Genomic DNA, 19,487 nt, shown 5'->3' on the forward strand with positions numbered 1-19,487 from the left:
CTTTGTTTTATTCTTTTAGAACCTGGGTTGGGGGTGTGTGTGTGTGTATGGATGGATCTATGTATGTCCCTTCATGAGGAGGCTGTCAGGGTATACATGCTGAGAACTACCTGAATTTCTTTCCAAGGTACGCGATGGTATCCTATGCAGACGTGGGGAGAAGTTAGGTGTCTGTATTTTGTGCTTGATTGGTGAATCTAGAACTACCTAAAACTTAATGTCATTTGACCCATATGCTATTTCTGCCTTAACTTGGGCAGCTTTAAACAAACATGAGATTTCTCCCCAAGAAAGAAAAGCTTGTGTGGCAGGTGAGCAAAGGGGACAGACTGGCCTGCAGCTTGGCCCTCAACCTCTTCTGTGAGGCCTGCCAGCTAGGGATGGTTTTCGCATTGATTTTTTTTAAAGAAATATTTTTTAAGCATTTTAGTGAGTCAGTCAGTCAGTCGCACTGCACATTCCCTGACCAGTGATTGAACCTGGGCCCCAGGCAGTGAAAGCGTAGAGTCCTAACCACTGGCCAGCCAGGGAATTCTCTACATTGATTTTTAAAGGTTGTTTGTTGTTTAGGAAGAAACAACCACAGTAATCCTAAAATACTTACTTGCTGACTTACCTGACTTACAGGAAAAGTTTGCCAACTCCTTCGTATATTTGACTATATGTGCTTAAATACTTTTTGTTCACCATCAAATAAGGTCTTTTCCTATGTGCCCCTGTGTACATACCTACTCTCCTGCTGCTGAGATAGGTACACCCTGGAATGTGCTAAGAGCACCCAAACTGAAGAAATCCAGTCCTTGTAGATTTTTGAAGCTCTGACAGCAACTACACTGTAGAGTTTTCCTAGTTCTCTATTTTAGAGGTTAAAAAAAGGGTCTGGCTACATAAAACTCGTCTTCTGTCACCCAATCTGAGTGGCTGGTGCCCCATCTTCTTTCTTGAATCATACAGTAATGAAGCTATTTTTTAAGGCACAAGGAACAGTATCTACAACTGTCTTTGCACTTGATCGGCATTAAGGTCACATGGGCAACAAAAGAATACACAGAAGCTGTTAAGTTTATCATACATATTTACTTAATCTATACAGAATTGAGTAGATAAAATCAGATTCACATTAGTGAAAAATCTCTACAAAATGTCTTTGAAAAGCAAAACAAGACTGCCTCTTAACAATTCGTATCCTCATGAAAGACGTGGGCTGTAAAAATAAAGCAGTGTGTTTAGCACAAACTAGAAGATATCTGCATCATTTTTTCACAGTTATTTCCATCTACAGTCTGAAAGAGGTAGATTTTTCTGCAACACCTGAGAATTGAATTGACAACCAGGTGTAGTAAAGGCAGTTGCATACATAACTAAAAAATACTGGTCTCAAGACCAAGAAATGTACTCCTACAAGTCTGAGGATGAAATGGTCCATTAGCCAAGACCCAAGTTTTCTCTACTCCTTGGAGTCTCCTGCCACTATAAATAATATACATCAAGATTCCATGATGGTGCAGCAAATGCAGTTGAAGCAAATTTGACATTTCAATCTTTCCTGGGCCAGCCTTAGTAGCATTACAGTGTTCTAGAATGTGGTAGAAACAGGGTGTGCTACAAAGCCACAACACTGGGCTGGCGAGGTGATTGCTTTAGGAGCGTGTCCTTCTCAGAGGGTCCCGTTTGTATTTATTCACAGGGTAATGGAAGGAGAGATTCTGAAAGGATACCAAATGCACCCCAGAGAGAATCCATGTCCTTTAAACACCATGAGAGCATCTAGCTAAAAATACACAGTAAGCCGAAAGCAGCAGGCCAAGTACTGTAAATCATGTCGCTTTACAAAGCCCTTGAAAACACGCAACAGGTCCGTTACAATCTTCCACACAGGACAAGCACCACAAAGAAACGTGGCGGGCTACACAAATGGCTTAAGATGCTAAGAGCTGTACATCCAGCAGAGCGCTTGTGAAATGGGATCATTAGTACCAATTTTACAGTAGAGTGTATTTCTGATGTATACCTGCATTTCCTCTCAGGGAAATGAGTCCAATATTTCATTTAGTAACCGAAGGGGGTATCTATAAAAGGCTGCTGGAGGAGGATGTGTTTGTTTTTGCTTCCGACTCATTTGCACAGTAATTAGATAACCAACTTTGTGGGTTTCTTTTCCTTCACTGTCTGGCCCTTTGATTAACATGACTGATGGCGGAAGCTTAGATATAATCCGCCACTCCAGGCGCTGTTGCCTATCTATTGGACAGTTTTCAATTCTTCAACCCAGTTTAGACCATGAACGTGACAGGACAAATAAAACTTTAACAAAGAGAAAAACCCTTTTAACTGGACAGAAGGGAGTTTATTCGGTCCAGTAAGCAATATAAGAAGTGTCAGTTTGATAGTTTTGCTCAGTGGAATGTGCTAACATCAGTTCTAATAGAGCCTTTTTATTTCATAAAGTATTTCAATGCAAATTATACCAGGGACAAAGTCAAAACTCTCATCAGTGCAGCCTGGCTAATGATGTGTATAAACTCGACCACATGTGACACTGTGAAGAACAAAGGAAGTTAGAGAGCAAATCCAAAAGTGATGTGCTGCATTTCCGAAGTCCCCCATTCCAAGTGTAGACACCTTGATAATACTGGGTTTTACTAAAAAAAAAAAAAAAAACCCAAAAAAACACTAAGAAAAGGGGCAGAAACAGACTGAAAGCATAAGTAATAAATAGATCCTGGCTACTCTCTGCCAAGTTTCCTCAAAGTTAATGCTGGTTCCAGTCTTTGTTTTAGAAATGGAATCAGTTTCATTCAGTTAGCATGATCATAATTAAAATTCCCTTTAAAAAACCCTGGAGAACCGTGCTGTTTGGACTGTCGGAACAGTTGGACACCAACTTTCAAGCAGCCAGAAGGTAGTGGAGGGACTTCCGCTTAAGGAAAGCTACACATGATTTTATCCTCATCGCCTTACACTGACTGACAAAGGACTGTCAGTGGCAGCCCTCCGTGGGAAGTGGAGGATGCGCACGCAAACCAACCACCAGGCTCCCCACACAGCGGGCATCCAGGTGGTCCAAATTCAGATACTGCTTCTATCCTGAAAACAGTGGTGGGACTGTTTTTAATCACATAAACGTTAGCCCTGTCTCTCCAAGGATTTGGCTGTATATACTACTTTGTTTAAAAGTTACACCTTTATGTACATATTCTGCCAAAACCAAGTCTAGGCTTGCAGCCACCTCAATTTGTCAAGTGATAAAAATATCAAAAAGCTAATTTGAATCAAATATGCTATGCTTGTTTCTGACCCAAGCCTAGAGTTTTATTTTTACTTGGCATTTAAAATGGGCTATTAGACAAATATCTAATCACCTTGATATTTTTCTTTGAGTAATATTAATTGCGGGAGGGGCAGGATGTTTAAACGAGTATTGTTTTCACATCAGGAACCATTATCAGGGACTTCCCTGGCGGTCCAGTGGTTAGGACTGGTTCAATCCCTCATCAGGGAACGAAGATCCCACAAGCCGCGGGGCGGGGGTGGGGGTGGGGAACCGTTATCAGAACAAAGTTCCCTTGTAATGGTCAGCCCTGGTGAGTGACATTTTAATTCGGACAATTCTGTGCAAGCAGCAGGGGAGAGGGAGAAAGGCAATGAGCACATGCATTCCGATGAAGGGGAAAGAGGCAGATGTGCAACACAGCTGAGGAAAATGTAGAGAGTAAAACTATTCAAACCTGCCAAGCAGCCTCCTGTACCACATAAGTCCAGTAGTTCTAAGAAAATACAGATATGGTAGAAAAAGTAAGAAAATTTTCACCACAAAACCAAGTTACTACTAACAGAGAAAGTTATACACAAAATAGAGCTCTCGATACAGTGATCATACTTGATCTCAGTCAACTGACTCGATGCTGGGCCCGGCACCCAGGGACTCGGCCTCCGGGCTGACACGGGCAGTGCTTTGCCAGGCGGCGCTGGGCTCCTCGGCAGAAGCCGGGGCAGCGCAGGGCTGGACCCTGGGCGGCGCTGGGCCCCCGCCCGCCGCCCTCCCCGAGACCTGTTCCTTCAGCACCTCGACCTTCTCACTGAGCTCGTTCCTCTCCGTCTGCAGGGCCCGGCACAGCTTCTCCAGCCGTTCCAGTTTTATGTGAAAGGCCTTGTACTCTTTATCTCGCACAGTTTTCTGCAAAGAGGAAAAAGCAGGATCTATGTAACCCAACTGAATACAAGTTAGGTTACCGGATACAACAAATTTAAGTCTTTTGAGCCACTTGTTGGGTCACCTCTTGAACATGTTCGGTTTCTTCAACACCTCCCAACGTCCCGCCACCTGCCTTCTGCACACATAGCTACAGACACCAATTAACGTGGTTCTGGGGTGACAAAATGAAATTCCCCGTCATGTTTCTTAAAAAGAACCAAAGCTGGGCTTCCCTAGTGGCGCAGTGGTTGAGAGTCCGCCTGCCGATGCAGGGGACACGGGTTCGTGCCCCGGTCCGGGAAGATCCCACACGCCGCAGAGCGGCTGGGCCCATGAGCCATGGCCGCTGACCCTGCGCGCCCGGAGCCTGTGCTCCACAGCGGGAGAGGCCACAACAGTGAGAGACCCGCGTACCGCAAAAAAAAAAAAAAAAAAGACCAAAGCCCACTTTTAAAAGCATTTTGTATTGATGAATTACTAACGAAATTGAAGATACTCACCACCAAAGACTAGCGGATAAAAAATGAAGGGCCTGCTTAAAAAAGAGGAGGACTCATCTTATTTCCACCTAGATTTCTCTTGTTTTTACCAATCCTCAGATAAGAACAGGATTTAAGGTGTGATATTTAGTGTTTGCAAACAGTACATCTCAGCTTCGTAAGACTGGCAAAAAGTACTATGCTACCTTTTCAGAAAGAGTAAGTCGAGGTGGAGAGAGAGGCACCCGAGTCAGTGGCCTGTGCTGGCCAGGTGGGCACCTGGTCGGAAGGCAGATTCCCCGACCCTCAGCCCCAGACCCAGTCAATCAAATGCCGGCTGAGCGGTGGGAAAGCCCACGTCACCTGGGACTCTAGCTGCGACTCCTGCCGGGACAGATCCCACTCAGCAGCTCTGGCCAGAGCCCTCGGCTAGGACGGCAGTGTCACAAGGCACGTCCCCCTGCCCTGTCAGCTACCTGAACATCATGAGCCCGCGGGAAACCACCTCACCTCTTCAGCCATTTGCAGAAGTGCTTTGTTATTGTTTTCCCATTTGGTCCGCCATATTATCGTTTCTTTTTCCAGTTTTTTAATTTTCTTTGTCATCTGCGAATCGACACAATTGCAAATTTAAATTCAAGGTTCCCTTATCTCTACAGCCCGCCCCACCCCCTGACCATGCGCATACTAGTTCTCAGTTTAATATCGAGGATACCGCCTTCCTTATCACAGGCAGGAAAAAGAACCAGACGCCAAAAAATTGGTTTGCTTGAGGGAGAAAGAATTCAGTGGGAGTATAAACGAAGAAGAAGAAGGAAAAAAAAAGCTAAAAAGGTAGAAACACTGATCTGTATCAACCAACCAAAATACGTAGTTACTGTTCTGGGCGTGGTTGTCTTTAAATAATTTGATCTCCAAGGACATCGAGCTTTGTGAAAAGGGTGTGGGGTGGGGCTGGGAGGTATCACCTGAAGCAAGTAAAGACACCGCTTTACGGCTAGCAACAAATTGTATTTAATAGAGGAGTTAACTTTAATAAAGACAACTGTGAGGGCCTAGAGATCACTAGCTACATGGGGTACTACTGAGGGCAAAGTGACTAAACATGATGCCACTGGAGGATCAGAAGAGATGAAATGAAGACAGTACAGTAAAAACATGAACTCATCCAAGTAGCAATCATGCTTAAAACAGCTTCTTATATAAATTCCCCTTTAGGCAATACTCCACTAAAAATAGGCAAATACCTTTTCCATTTCCTGCCGGAAGGTTGTAAACAGTTCATTACTTTTTGCCATGGTAGTCTGGAATTCTTCAAACTTATCCATATAAAGAGAAAGCTACAGAAAACAAGTATAAAAAATTCAGAGTTCTAGGTAAATGATTTAAAATCCCAAACACTTTCAAAAAGAACATAATATGGTTAAACGTTACCTGTTATAAGCGACAGAAATAAGAACAAATGCACACCCAATCCTCGACCCCAGACATCAATGGCTGCAGTTCTAAGAACCCACTGGAATGCACTGAAACTTAGGAAGTTATGTTAACCTCACCATCTTTAGATGAAACTGTTTAAAATGTACAAATATTAGCTCCATTCCGCCAATTATAATAAAAACTGAAGTATGTGGAATAGCTATAAATTTCATACAATTAATCCTTTATGAACTACCTCCTCTCCTTATATTTGAAAAATTGTCCTTGGAAAAAGATCATTCTCTTAGAATACCACCTGCACAGTTCCTAGCTTGAAATCAGGGATATCTCTTTTCTTAATGTAGGCAGGAAAATGAAACAGAAGCCAAAGGATTGGTGTGGTTAGGGGAGAAAGAATTCAGTGGGAGTATAGTTAAGAGAAAAAAGCTGAAAGAAGTAGAAACAGCAATTTTTCTTTTAACTCCCACCCTTAAGGAATTTTTATTCTAGCTGGGAAAATAAGGCACTAACCGATAAGGCAAGCAGAATTTAGAACACAGAGTCACCTTCTCCCCCAGGACAGGAATTAACAGAAGCCAGGGGTGGGGGGAGGCGCGGTAGGGGTCAGAATAGAATAGTTAGGGAAGCTCCTTGTGGCTGAGGCCCAAGCTAGGTCTCAAGGGCAGGCTGAATTATTTCATTTCAGACAAGGTGGGAACCCTGAGAGCCCACCTAATGTAACTGCATTATTTCAGGATGAGGAAACAGGCCTGGAGGAATAAAGTGCTTTGCTCAAGATCACACAGCACATATAAAGAAAGCGGAGAAGAAAAGATCACCAGCGGCCAAGAAACAGCGTCAGCGATGCCTGTCCACCTTCAGCAGTGCTGTGTGCGGAGCATAAAGAGAAACCAAGACCAGGGCGGGAGGGGAGATGCCCTGGGAGGGAGCGGAGCAGCCGGTGGAAAGACGGGGAGGCCAGCTCCGCTGTGTGGGAAGGAGACGCGGACCAAAAGCGACGCTACCAATGGCAACAGGCCAGGCGAAGCTACCATAAGACAGCCAAAGCACGCCCCCAGGTGGGGGAGGCTGAAGGCCGGTACCAACAGAAATTTCAGGGTGAAGAGAATAGCGCAGAGGATTTCCAAGCAGAGCAGTCCATAGAGGGGCACATGGTGACAGAGCCGCCAGGGCCGCTGGCCTGGGGTCGGAACAGCGGTGAGGCTCGGGCAGACTGGTGGAGCAGTTCCAGCACCTGAGGGAGATTAGAAGTTATGGCAGTCTTAGCATGGTCTGTTTTTATCAAAGACAGAACATCCAGGTGGACTGTCCCGTCAGAGTTCAACGCTGGCCCCCTCTGGGCAATGAGTAAGTGGCAACTACCATCTTGGACTTAAGGGCCTAGATAACAAAATTGGTCAAAACACACCAATAAGACTAAGGTCATCAACAAAGCCTGGAAACGGACATGGTGGGCAAGAGCAGAGAATGAGATGGACTCTTGGGAAGAACAGCACATTTGGGGAGCAGGAAAAGGAAGAGGCGGCAGCAAAGGAAACAAATTAACGATCAGATAACATGACTCAGGGCGACACAGATCACAGACAAGAGAAGCTGCACTGCTAACAGTACAACAGAACTGGAGCTGCCTGTGAACTCGGTAGAAGGGCCCTCTGGGGCCCTGCATTAAAGTCCATCTTCCAAAGCTATCTATAGACTTTTTATACGTTTTCCACATTGATTCTCTTCTCCATTTATGTGGACAACTGAATTTATAGGGCTAGTAAGGGGTTCAAAGTCTCCTAGAAGCATTCTAGCACAATAACTTACGGTGGAAAGTTCAAAAGACTTCTTCAGTTTTCACTCTAAGTTAGGCTAGCTTTATAGGAAACGAGTGTCACCACGCTGTAAAACGCACCCAAAGACAAACAGCACTCAAGAAATGTGTTCATACAGATTCAGGCCAGTCTGCATTTTAGAACTAATCTAGAGTCCTTACATTTAAAAAACTTGTTACATAATAAACTTTCAAAATGAGTAATACATTTTTTCATCAAAATGTAATCTACTTTTCTGAGAAAGGGTGAATTGTAGGTACAAATGCCTAATTTCACCTGTCTGTGAAGACATGGGAAGTCCTTCCTGTACCTCTTCTTTGAGTGGGGAGGCATCTGCTACCCTTACTCCATACAAGGCACCACAGAGAAAGACTGCATTAGAACAAACCTAAGGGGTCTGGACTGAAAAGCAGGGAGGCAACGAAGAAAAGCCTAGGCCTAGACAGCTTCATGGGTGAATTCTACCAAACACTGAAAGAAGAACAAACACCAATTCTTATCAAACTCTTCCCAAAAAGTGAAGAGAACTCATTCTACAAGGCCAGCATTGCCCTGATACCAAAGCCAGATAAGACAGTACAGGCCAGATAAGAAAACTACAAGGATGGTTCAACATAGGCAAATCAATAAATGTGACACACCACGTTAATACAATAGCATGAAAGACAAAAATCGTATGATCTAATAGATGCAGAAAATGCATGTGGTAAAATTCAACATAAATTCATGATAAAAATGCTTAACAGGGAATCCCTGGTGGTCCAGTGGTTAGGAATCTGCGCTTTCACTGCCAAGGGCACGGATTCAATCCCTGGTCAGGGAACTAAGATCCCACAAGCCGCGTAGTGCAGCCAAGACGAAACAAAACAAAACAAACAAAAAAACGCTCAACAAACTGGGTACAAGGAAGGAACATACTTAATATAATAAAGGCCATATATGACAGAGCCACAGCTAACATCACACTCAAGTCAGTTGAAGGCTGAAAGCTTTCCCTCTAAGATCAGGAACAAGACAGGATGCCCACTCTCACCACTTCTATTCAACACAATAGTGAAATTCCTAGCCTGAGCAATTAAACAAGAAATAAACAGCATCCAAAGCAGAAAGGAATAAGCAAAACTGTCTGTTTGCTGATGACATGATCTTATATATAGAAAATCCTGAAGACCCCACAAAAAAACTGGTAGAATAAATTCAGTAAGGTTTCGGGATACAAAATCAACATACAGAAATCAGTTATGTTTCTATACACTAACAACAAAATATCTGAAAAAGGAATAAACAGAAATAAATAAAATAATCCTATTTTCTATAGCATTAAAAAAATACTTAGGAATACATTTAACCAACGAAATGAAAAATCTATACACTGAAAACTGTAAGACATTGATGAAAGAAATTGAAGACAAAAATAAGTGGAAAGGTACCCTGTGTTCATGGATCAGAAGAGTAAATATTGTTAACAATGTCCACACTAGCCAAAGCCCTATCAAAACTCCAATGGCATTTGCCATAGAAATAGAACAAATAACCCTAGAATGTGTATGGAACCACAGAAACAAACAAACAGAACAAAATAGCCAAAGCAATCTTGAGAAAACAAAGCTAGAGGTATTACACTCCCTGATTTCAAGCTTCATTACAAAGCTATAGTAACCAAAACAATATACTATGGGCATTAAAAGCAGAGACACAGACCAACGGGGTCAGAACTGAGAGCCCCCCAAAAAAACCCACACAGGGACTTCCCTGGTGGCACAGTGCTTAAGAATCTGCCTGCCAAGGCAGGGGACATGGGTTTAAGCCCTGGTCCGGGAAGATCCCACATACTGCGGAGCAACTAAGCCCGTGTGCCACAACTACTGAGCCCATGTGCCACAACTACTGAAGCCCATGCGCCTAGAGCCCATGCTCTGCAACAAGAGAAGCCACCGCGATGAGAGGCCTGCACAACACAATCAAGAGTAGCCCCTGCTCACCCCAACTAGAGAAAGCCTGCGCACAGCAACGAAGACCCAACACAGCCAAAAAATAAATAAATAAATTTGAAACAAAACAAAAATAAACCCACACAAATATGGTCAATAATATTTGACAAATATGGTCAATAATATTTGACAATATTTGACAATAATATTCTTGGCTCAAGTATTTGAGCCAAGAATACTCAATGGGGAAAGGAAAGTATCTTCAATAAAAGGTGTTGGGAAAACTGGATAACCACATGCAGAGGAATGAAACTGGACTGCTATCTTGCACCAGTCACAAAAATTAACTTGAAATAGGTTAAGGACTTAAACAGGAGATATGAAACTGTAAAACTCCTAGAAGAAAACATAGGTTAAAAAGATCCTTGACAGTGGTCTTGGCAATGAATTTTTGGATATGACAACAAAAGCACAAGCAACAAAAGCAAAAATCAACACGTGGGACTACATCAAACTAAAAAGCTTCTGCACAAAAAACAATCAACAGAATGAAAAGGCAGTCTACGGAATGGGAGAAAATATCTACAAACCATATATATCTGATAAAGGGTTAATATCCAAAATATATAAGGAACTCATACAACTCAATAGCAAAAAATAAATTAAAAAAATTTTTAAAATCTTAATTTAAAAACCAGCTTGAATAGACATTTTTCCAAAGACATACAAATGGCCAACAAGTACATGAAAAGGTGCTCAGCATCACTAGTCATCAAGGAAATACAAATCAAAACCACAGTAAGATATCACCTCACACCTGTTAACAAATGCTGGAGAGGGTGTGGAGAAAAGGGAACCTTGTGCACTGTCAGTAGAATTGTAAACTGCTGCAGCCACTATGGAAAACAGTATAAAGACTCCTCAAAAAATTAAAAATAGAACCACCATGATTCAGAAATTCCACTTCTGGGTATATATCCAAAAGAAATGAAAACAGGATCTCAAAGAGATATCAGCACTCCCATGTTCATTGCAGCATTATTCACAATAGCCAAGGTATGGAAGAAACCTAAGTGTCCATCAACATATAACTGGATAAAGAAAATGTGGTGTATATACACAATGGAATATTATTCAGCCATAAGAAAGAAGAAAATCTTACAATTTGTGACACAGTGGATGGGCTTTGAGGGCATTATGCTAAGTGAAATAAGTGAGACACAGAAAGACAAATACTAAATACCGTATGATAATCACTTACCTGTAGAATCTAAAAAAGCCAAACTCAAAGAAACAGAGTAGAATGGTGGTTGCCAGAGGTGGAGGGCGGGGAGAAAGGGGAAGATGTTGGTCAAAGGGTACAAACTTTCAATCAGAAGATGAATAAGTTCCAGGGATCTCATGTACAGCATGGTGGCTATAGTGAACAATATTGTACAGGGGAAGAAGGGAGGGAGGGAGGGAGGAAGGAAAGTTGGGGGCCCGCATTAAGGTGGCCACCACCTCCATACTCTACCTGGGAGTGGAAATGCATGATCAATAGGTAGTTTTTTAAAATAGGTTACAGGCTCATAGCACAAAATTTTAAAGATTTTACGTTACACTATATGAAAATGCCATTTTGTAGGTCAAATAAGTATCAGCAATTTCATATGGTTCAACCTCACAAAAAAGAACTAAAATCTGAAGATTTATCAGTTTTTCTTTAGTAGGAAATTAGCTGACACACATGGGAACAGACAGAGAAAGGGAGGAAATACGTGTGATACTGGAAGGAGGACCTGCACATAGCGGGACAAACTGTCCCTTCTGCCTGATTCCTGGGACCGAGTGCTAAAACCAGGAAAGTCCGAGGCAAATCAGGATGAGGTGGCCACCCGAAAGGAAGACGAAAACTCCAAGAGGGACGTGTGATCTACTCTCAGGTCTGCTGGGAGCAAGCAAAATCATCTTAGAGGAGATTCAAGGTATGTATCAAATGAACCATAGATTTTTTTCTTACAAATTCTACTACCCCTGCCGTCAAGTTACCTGCTGTTTTAGTTGTACTTCTTGTTGTTTCATTTGTTCATATTTGTGTCTTGATTCCGTTGCTTCTTTTAATAACTAGAAGACAGAAACATTCTGGCAAAATACTAATAGTCATTACAAATATGACTACAACGTCCAACGACCAGATAGTTAGGCTTAACCCTTCCACTCATTATTTTAGCAAGAACCACGACTCTATGAATGAAACATTCTGTCACATCAATTGCTAATTACCTGTATCTTTGATCTGTTCCATTGTTAACACTTAGGAATGTAGGAATACTCTTTTATTGCTTAGAAGAAGTACCCAGGAGGCCTAATAATAGGTTTACAAAACTCAGGGTTAAACTGTTGTCTTTTAGATGAAAATAATGAGAAGTCTAGTATTGAGCAGAAAACATGGCTGAGAATCTCGACATTATCTGGGTCATTTAGAAAGCCCCTCTGGGACGTCCCTGGCGGTCCAGTGGTTAAGACTGCGCTTCCACTGCAGGGGGCACAGGTTCGATCCCTGGTCAGGGAACTAAGATCCCGCATGCTATGTGGTGTGGCCAAAAAAGAAAAGAAAATTAGAAAGCCCCTCTGCTCCATGAGAGGCAAGATGAGGCACTGTATGGAGCAAAACAATGAAATCAGGAACCTGGTTTCTGATCACATTTTTTTTAAAGCTGGGGGTGGGGGTAGGGGTGGTGATGGGATGGGAGCTTTAATTTATATACTTGAGTTTAAGAAAATTATGTAGTGAAATTGCATAGTAGGCAGCTGTGAAATTCAGTCCCTGAAGTAAAATGTCACACTTAGTCCAGTAGGTTTTGAAAAGTCCTTAAAACCAACCAGAAATAGATGTATCGTATGTATTTATTTAAATATGTGTATCATATTTCTATTCTAACTTGGGAAATGACAACTGTCTCTTCAGTTATGCATGGGACGGCGCTGTCAGTTCACATGGAACGACCACGGTGTATGAAAAATGTCTCTCTCTTAACCCTAGACTCACACTCAGAGTGACATGTTCACATCATGAGGGCCACTCAGGACCCGAGTCTTTAGACCTGGCTCGCCTCAGGGCCTAGGTTACTTAAGTGAAATCTGGATGGGACTGTCCTCATTATCGTAACCACTTCTGACTTTTTTTTTGGTTAAGCAGGTGAAGTGAAATTTGCATGTGTTAAATATACAAACCCAGTGGCGTTCCGCTGCCACGATTACTGAGCATAATGCCGAGCGATCAGGATGTAGAGAATTCTGCTAAAGTCTTTCAGAAAATTATACCAGAGTAAACAAATAAGTTTCCCTAGTTTCAAGTTACTTGTTTGAAATAAACTGTAACAGTATGAAGGACACCCATGTTTGGAAAGCTTGCTATTAAATCGAATCCCCAAATTTAATGTGTTAAATACTGCTATAATTCTTAAACTTGGTGGCCATTATCTAAAAAGTGAAATAAATATTCTAAGCACAGAAAAGTCCTATCAGTGCAGGTCTTTGCAGTAACTTGGTCTAATCTCTCCAGTGTATCTTCTGTATATAAAGTTAAATAGAAAGAAAAAGCTAATGTTTTCTAACACACACATGCCCTTCACAATCTAGAGAAAAAAACAATTAGCACAACCCAGTGCTAATTTAAATGTAGAATAAGTTTAAATGTTTTAAATGGCTTTGGTTACAATTTTGGCAATCATTTCTTTTTTTAAGAAATTGCAAACTTACAAACTCTCTCTCTCTTTGATGCTTCTCATCAGCTTCTTTTATCAGCTGTGTCGTCTGCTGCAGTTTGGCGTCCACAAGCTGCTGCTGCAGTTCCTTGTGTTTGAATACTTTATCAATGTGCTGCGGGGAACGTAAAATTTCTTCCGTCACTTAATGAAATAAGGGACAGGATGACGAGGAAACACGACACAAGTTACAAGACCTCACTCATGAGGCTGCTTTTCCTGCTAATACCACCGGGGCTAATACCAGCAAGGTGCCTGTCTGCATGCTGTGCTGGCAGAAGCCTGTGTCGGCATCCCTCCCTCCGGAGATGGCCCAGCAGCACCTCAGCAGCCGGCCTCATACTATTTCTGCCGTAAGGTGAAAATGAAGCTCAAATTGTATCAAGAAAAAGACGGCTACGGAGATCAAACTGTTAAACCCATAATACATCATACACATAATTACTGGATATTTTTTTCTCCCCATTAAATTTTCCCAAATCTCTCAATTGGAGGCAGCATGCTGTGATGGGAGGAATGGCCCCAGTCGAATTCTCCCCCTTGCTGAACGTCAGTCCCCTCACCTGTGGGGGGCAGCCACACCCACACTGCAGCACTGTAAAGGCCAACGCAATGGCTATACTATGTAAGGTGCTCGGTGCCTGGCACTTACCAGATAAATTTGATAAAAGGTCATTATGATTTCCAAGTGAAATTATTAAGTGGTTGTTTATGTACAATAAAGTCATCAGAACATCCCTCCCTGACCAAGGAAGGAACATTCAATAATACTCAAACTGAATAAGGCTCACAGGTAATGTGATTTCAACATACATAGCTTTCAAATTTTCTACATCTATAATGTGGCAGACTGTCATATTAAACTACAAAACTAAAACAATAATTTTAAGAAAAGTGAGGGCTTTATAATCTAATAGAAAATTTATTCTCTAGGACAAAAAGAGTTTCTTCAACAAACACACTGTAAGAATAAAAAAGAGAGAAAAGGAAATGTTTATGTTAGAGACTTGACACACGTCAGCCAGTGAAGCAGACGGGCTTTATCTGGATGATTCAAATAGGTTTTTTCTTTTTTAAAAAAAAACGGGGAGACAATCGGAAAAATGTAAACGATGACTAGATTTTAATATTAAATAATTACTGCTAATTTTTCAGGTATGAAAATGGTATTGTGGTCACATCTAAAAATGAATCCTTAGTCTTTGTGAGGTACACCCTCAAATATATATGAATGGACTGATACCTTGGATTTGCTTCAAAATAACCCAGGGGAAAGTGATGGGAATATAGTTGAAACTGTGGTTTCATTTGCTAAAACCAGGTGATACAGTCTCTACTTTCTTCGTTTATAATTTTCCATAATAATAAGGGGGAAAAAGGTAAGCAAAAAGCATCGAGAGTGATAAAAAGAAAATCTTTAAAAAAACTAACAGTTTTTAAAGGGCTATATGGAAAACTAAATTAATATAAAGTTTGCCTTGAAAACTGGATAAAATAACCCACAGAGATGCCACAATCTTTTTTTTTTTTAAATCAGCTATTTTAATCTACCTCTATAAGGGATACAACACACATAAGAGAACATTTTACTAACTTAAAAGGCAGGGAATGTGTCATTTAAAGAACCTAACCCTTTGTTCCTGCCCATCTGACCTCTAAAAGGGAGGAACTTTAAAAAAGCACATGATCGCCTACTTGCATTTAATCTAGACACCACGCCCAGACTTCCCAACTGGCTTGTAGAACTAAGTCTTAGTTGGAGGCCAGTGACCAAGATGAGGTGCCACAGACCCTTCCAGTAAACTTTTTACTTCAATTGGGTGTATAAGGGTTTAGAAATAGGTTCGTTTTTTCTCCCAAATACTATAAAACCTCCACTAAAAAAAAATATCTGAAACACAGGCATAATGGAATGATAGTGTAGACCATACAGATTATCATAGACGTCTAAAATACAGTGTAGTTTGGGGCCAGGTATTTACTCACTTTTAGTCTAGACAAGGGGAAAATCTATGCTAAAATTACAATCTTCCAGAATCACATGGAAGACGAGTAGTGCTTAACACTGTCTCCAAGAAATCGCCTCACGCACCCAAATCCACTGACTTCCGGGCCATCGAGTATGGTCCCCACGAGTCCTGCGAGGGAAGGCCAGACTTCCACCATGCATACACAACGGTTCTAAAACACCCTGGAGGAAGAAGGTTCTAAAACACCCTGAAGGAAGAGCTTTAGTGAATGCTTTTGGTTCGTAGTGAGGGGACACACCAGCTGCCCTACCTCCTCCCTCAGTGCGTACTGCTCGATGAGCTTCTTCAGCTTTTCGCCCAGCTCGACGTTCTCCTGGCGGAGCTTGGCGTTGTGTATGTCGTGTTGCTCCAGCTGTGCCTGGATTTCATTCAAAGTGATTTGGAAGTGTGCAGTGGCCTCTTTCCGTCTTTCTTCCTCCTCTCGTGCCTGCTGCATATTTTCTTCCTTATTATCCAAAACAATTTCTGTTAATCGTACAGACCTATAAGATGGCACAGACGCCCACAAAAGACACTACTGCCATGTGGGTTCACTGCTTGCTGCCCTGAAGTGGTGCTTCTGAACTAGAATTCCTTCCCTTTATTTAGGACCGGAAGGCTCTCGTTTGAAAGCAAGCAGCTTCTCCTAGGTAGATAATCAGAGAGGCGCCGCCTGCCCTGCTCTACAGTAAGCGCTCTGTGATCACACTGAGAGACGAGGAAGGAGTCTTGCCAGGCAGCTAGCCCCCTCCACGCGGGCTTCCCAAATACCCTCCCCCCTGGCTAGTCCTGCAGGGCAGCATCTGAAATCAGCCGGAAGAGGGCGATCCCTTCCTGCCCTTCACTTTCTGAGTCGCACCTTCTACTCCCTAGATGGCAAGGGACAAAAGGAATCTGCATCTTAAAAGCTTAGTCCCAACTCTTGCTCAGATCCAAGTGCTAAGAGACCTTTAGGTGTCTAGTGTCTAAAGCATTACCAGTCCAATCAAAGTGTGGACTTGCTATGGGGAAAAAATACCACTCAGTTTCGTGAACACCGAAATCCAAGGATTCAAAAGCAAAGAAAACCTAACGGCTCCCACATCAGGTCAAGATCCATTTCCTGAGGGCTCCTATGTTCTAGGGCCTTGGGTGCCTGCCATGGTGGGGGAGTCTCACGAGCAATGCGGCTCAGTCAAAATCACACCACAACTGCACATGAGGACAGGCCCACCCCTGTGTCTCTGCCTTCTTCCCTTCTTCCTCTGTTGGTACCAACTAACTTTTGGATACCCGCTGCTTTGTCTTTTAATCAGCCGAGGAATAAGCGCTCTTCTAAAAGTACTTGGCAATGGGGAACTGGGATGGACAAGCGTGGCCGGTGATATAACCAACGAACAGCCCTTGAGGAGCTCAGTGGGGCCTTTCCCTTCCCTCAAGTCTGCTCCTACTCGGCTTCTCATTTCATGTCCACTTTTCACACGTGCTAATGAACGACCTCAGTGCTCAGCAGGAAACTGCAAATTTGAGCTTCCTAAGCCATGGCTCCTAGTGGGAAAGCTGTGGTCTAAACATCAATCTCATCTAGATTCCCCACGAGCAAGTATGAGGTGCGTTAAGAAGCACAAGGCCAAGCAAAACAGAACGGTGGCATCCCTGTCTCCAAGGAGAGACACGGATTTAGTTCAAATAGGTACACAGAGACTATAAATCAAGCTAAGCCAGACCCTCCTGAAAAACAGAAAACGGAACCAGACTTCCCTGGTGCTGCAGTGATTAAGAATCCACCTGCCAATGCAGGGGAGAGTGTTTGAGCCCTGGTCTGGGAAGATCCCACATGCCGCGGAGCAATTAAGCCCGTGCGCCACAACTACTGAGCCTGAGCTCTAGAGTCCTTGAGCCACAACCACTGAGGCCATAAGCCACAACTACTGAAGCCCGCACGCCTAGAGCCCGTGCTCCACAACAAGAGAAGCCCATGCACTGCAACAAAGAGTAGCCCCTGCTCGCCGCAACTAGAGAAAGCCCGCGCACAGCAATGAAGATCCAGCACAGCTAAAAATAAATTTTAAAAAATTAAAAAAGAAAAACAAAAGGAACCAACTCACCTTTAACGTCTTATTGTGACGCTGAAGTTCCCTGCAAAGAGACTCGAGTTTGCTTCTTGCTAAGATAGCCTTGCTGTGTTCACTCTGCAAATGAACTTTCTCTTTCACGATCTGGGCTTGCTTCTTCTGCAGAATCTTCATTTGCTTCTGAACGTTCCTGCTCTCCTCCAGCTAAAAGTAATAAGCACTTTACATTTAGGAAATACAGCGAAAACCTTTGAGTTATGGCTGGAAGAATTACAATAAGAACTAAGGAATACATTTCCAAAAACCCACAGTATTGTAGTGTAATATTTTATTTTAACTGTTTCATGCCATGCTGCCCTGCCAACCTTCTCTTTTCCCATTATGATAGGAAAGTAAGCAAATGATTTAGGGTAGGAAAAAAACAATCTTAATCTCTTTATTTATTTATTAAAAACAAAAAAAAATGACGTTTTGGACTTTTTAGGAATCGACACCAGAAAGTTTTACTTTCTTGAAAAACACACTCAAGCTACTTTATTGAAACAATCCTCCAAATCAGAACTCAATAAGCAGCACTCAGTTCTTTGCAAGTGAGGGGGGCGCACTGCAACTGTAGGTCTGGAGCAAATGCGTCTGTTTCAAGGTTACACCAACACTAACAGATAAGATGGCAGCCTTACTGACCTGTTAACTGGAGAAGAAAAGGATGCTGAGTCACTATTTCAAGAGCAAGAGCGACACCTTGTGGCCTCTCAAAACATACCACACATCCTTACAGGCGAGATGCTTATAGCTATTAAAAACACCTTTACGGAAATCCCTCCCCCCCCCCCCAGAAAATAATTCTGTTTTTGTAAAATACTCTCGTAAAGTAACCTTACTCAGGACCGTGGGCTGCAGGATCTGCACACCCTATCAGTAACTCCACCGAGGGCTGGAACTTCCCCCGCCCTCCCCAGATTCAAGGTAACCACAACCCTGAATCCTGGGGTCACTACTCCTTTGCTCTCCTCTGTATTTTATGTCATCTGTGTGTGGTCCTAAAAGAAATCGTTTTTTTGTTTTTGTATTTTTGCGGTACGCGGGCCTCTCACTGCTGTGGCCTCTCCCGCTGCGGAGCACAGGCTCTGGACACGCAGGCTCAGCGGCCATGGCTCACGGGCCCAGCTGCTCCGCGGCGTGTGGGATCTTCCCGGACCGGGACACGAACCGTGTCCCCTGCATCGGCAGGCGGACTCTCAACCACTGCACCACCACGGAAGCCCAAGAAATCGTTTTGATTTTAGTTGTTCTGACTTTATTGTGGCTACTGCAACTGAGAAACCAAAATTTAAATTTTCTTTAATTTAAATGAACTCAAGGGACTTCCCTGGTGGTCCAGTGGTAAGGAATCCGCCTTACAGTGCAGGGGACTCGGGTTCGATACCTGGCCAGGGAACTAAGATCCCACATGCCACGGGGCAACTAAGCCCGCACGACACAACTACTGAGCTCGCATGCCTCAGCTAGAGCCCACGTACTGCAAACTGCAGAGCCCACGCGCCACAACTACAGAGCCCTCGTGCCCTGGAACCTGCGCACCACAACTAAAGAAGAGAAAACCCGTACGCCACAACTAGAGAGAAGCCTGCACACTACAACGAAGAGCCCAGGTGCCGCAACAAAAGAGCCCGCATGCCACAACAAAGATCCCACATGCTAAGACCCAATGCAGCCATAAATAAATAAGTAAATAAATCTTTAAAAATTAAAATAAATGAATTCAAGATTAAATGGCCACAAATGACTAGTGGCTACCATTCTGGACAGCACA

The 19,487-nt window shown here is 42.9% G+C and overlaps 1 protein-coding gene across 1 annotated transcript in view; it reads right to left on the reverse strand.

The window, feature by feature from the left end:
* Positions 1–1,044: 1,044 nt before the first annotated feature.
* TXLNG (taxilin gamma) overlaps positions 1,045–19,487 on the reverse strand; it is a 52,403-nt gene continuing 33,960 nt past the window's right edge. Inside the window, exons 4-10 of the mRNA XM_027095768.1 lie at positions 17,708–17,878; positions 15,892–16,086; positions 13,607–13,726; positions 11,894–11,968; positions 5,922–6,014; positions 5,185–5,280; positions 1,045–4,177 (exon numbers count right to left, since the gene is read on the reverse strand). Coding sequence (XP_026951569.1) covers positions 3,887–4,177; positions 5,185–5,280; positions 5,922–6,014; positions 11,894–11,968; positions 13,607–13,726; positions 15,892–16,086; positions 17,708–17,878 — 1,041 coding nt within the window. The 3' untranslated portion in view covers positions 1,045–3,886. The remainder of the gene's footprint in view (positions 4,178–5,184; positions 5,281–5,921; positions 6,015–11,893; positions 11,969–13,606; positions 13,727–15,891; positions 16,087–17,707; positions 17,879–19,487) is intronic.

Source organism: Aethalodelphis obliquidens, unplaced genomic scaffold (assembly GCF_003676395.1).
Source record: "Aethalodelphis obliquidens isolate GAN/ISIS:26980383/991018 unplaced genomic scaffold, ASM367639v1 scaffold94, whole genome shotgun sequence".
Classification (NCBI taxonomy): domain Eukaryota; kingdom Metazoa; phylum Chordata; class Mammalia; order Artiodactyla; family Delphinidae; genus Aethalodelphis; species Aethalodelphis obliquidens.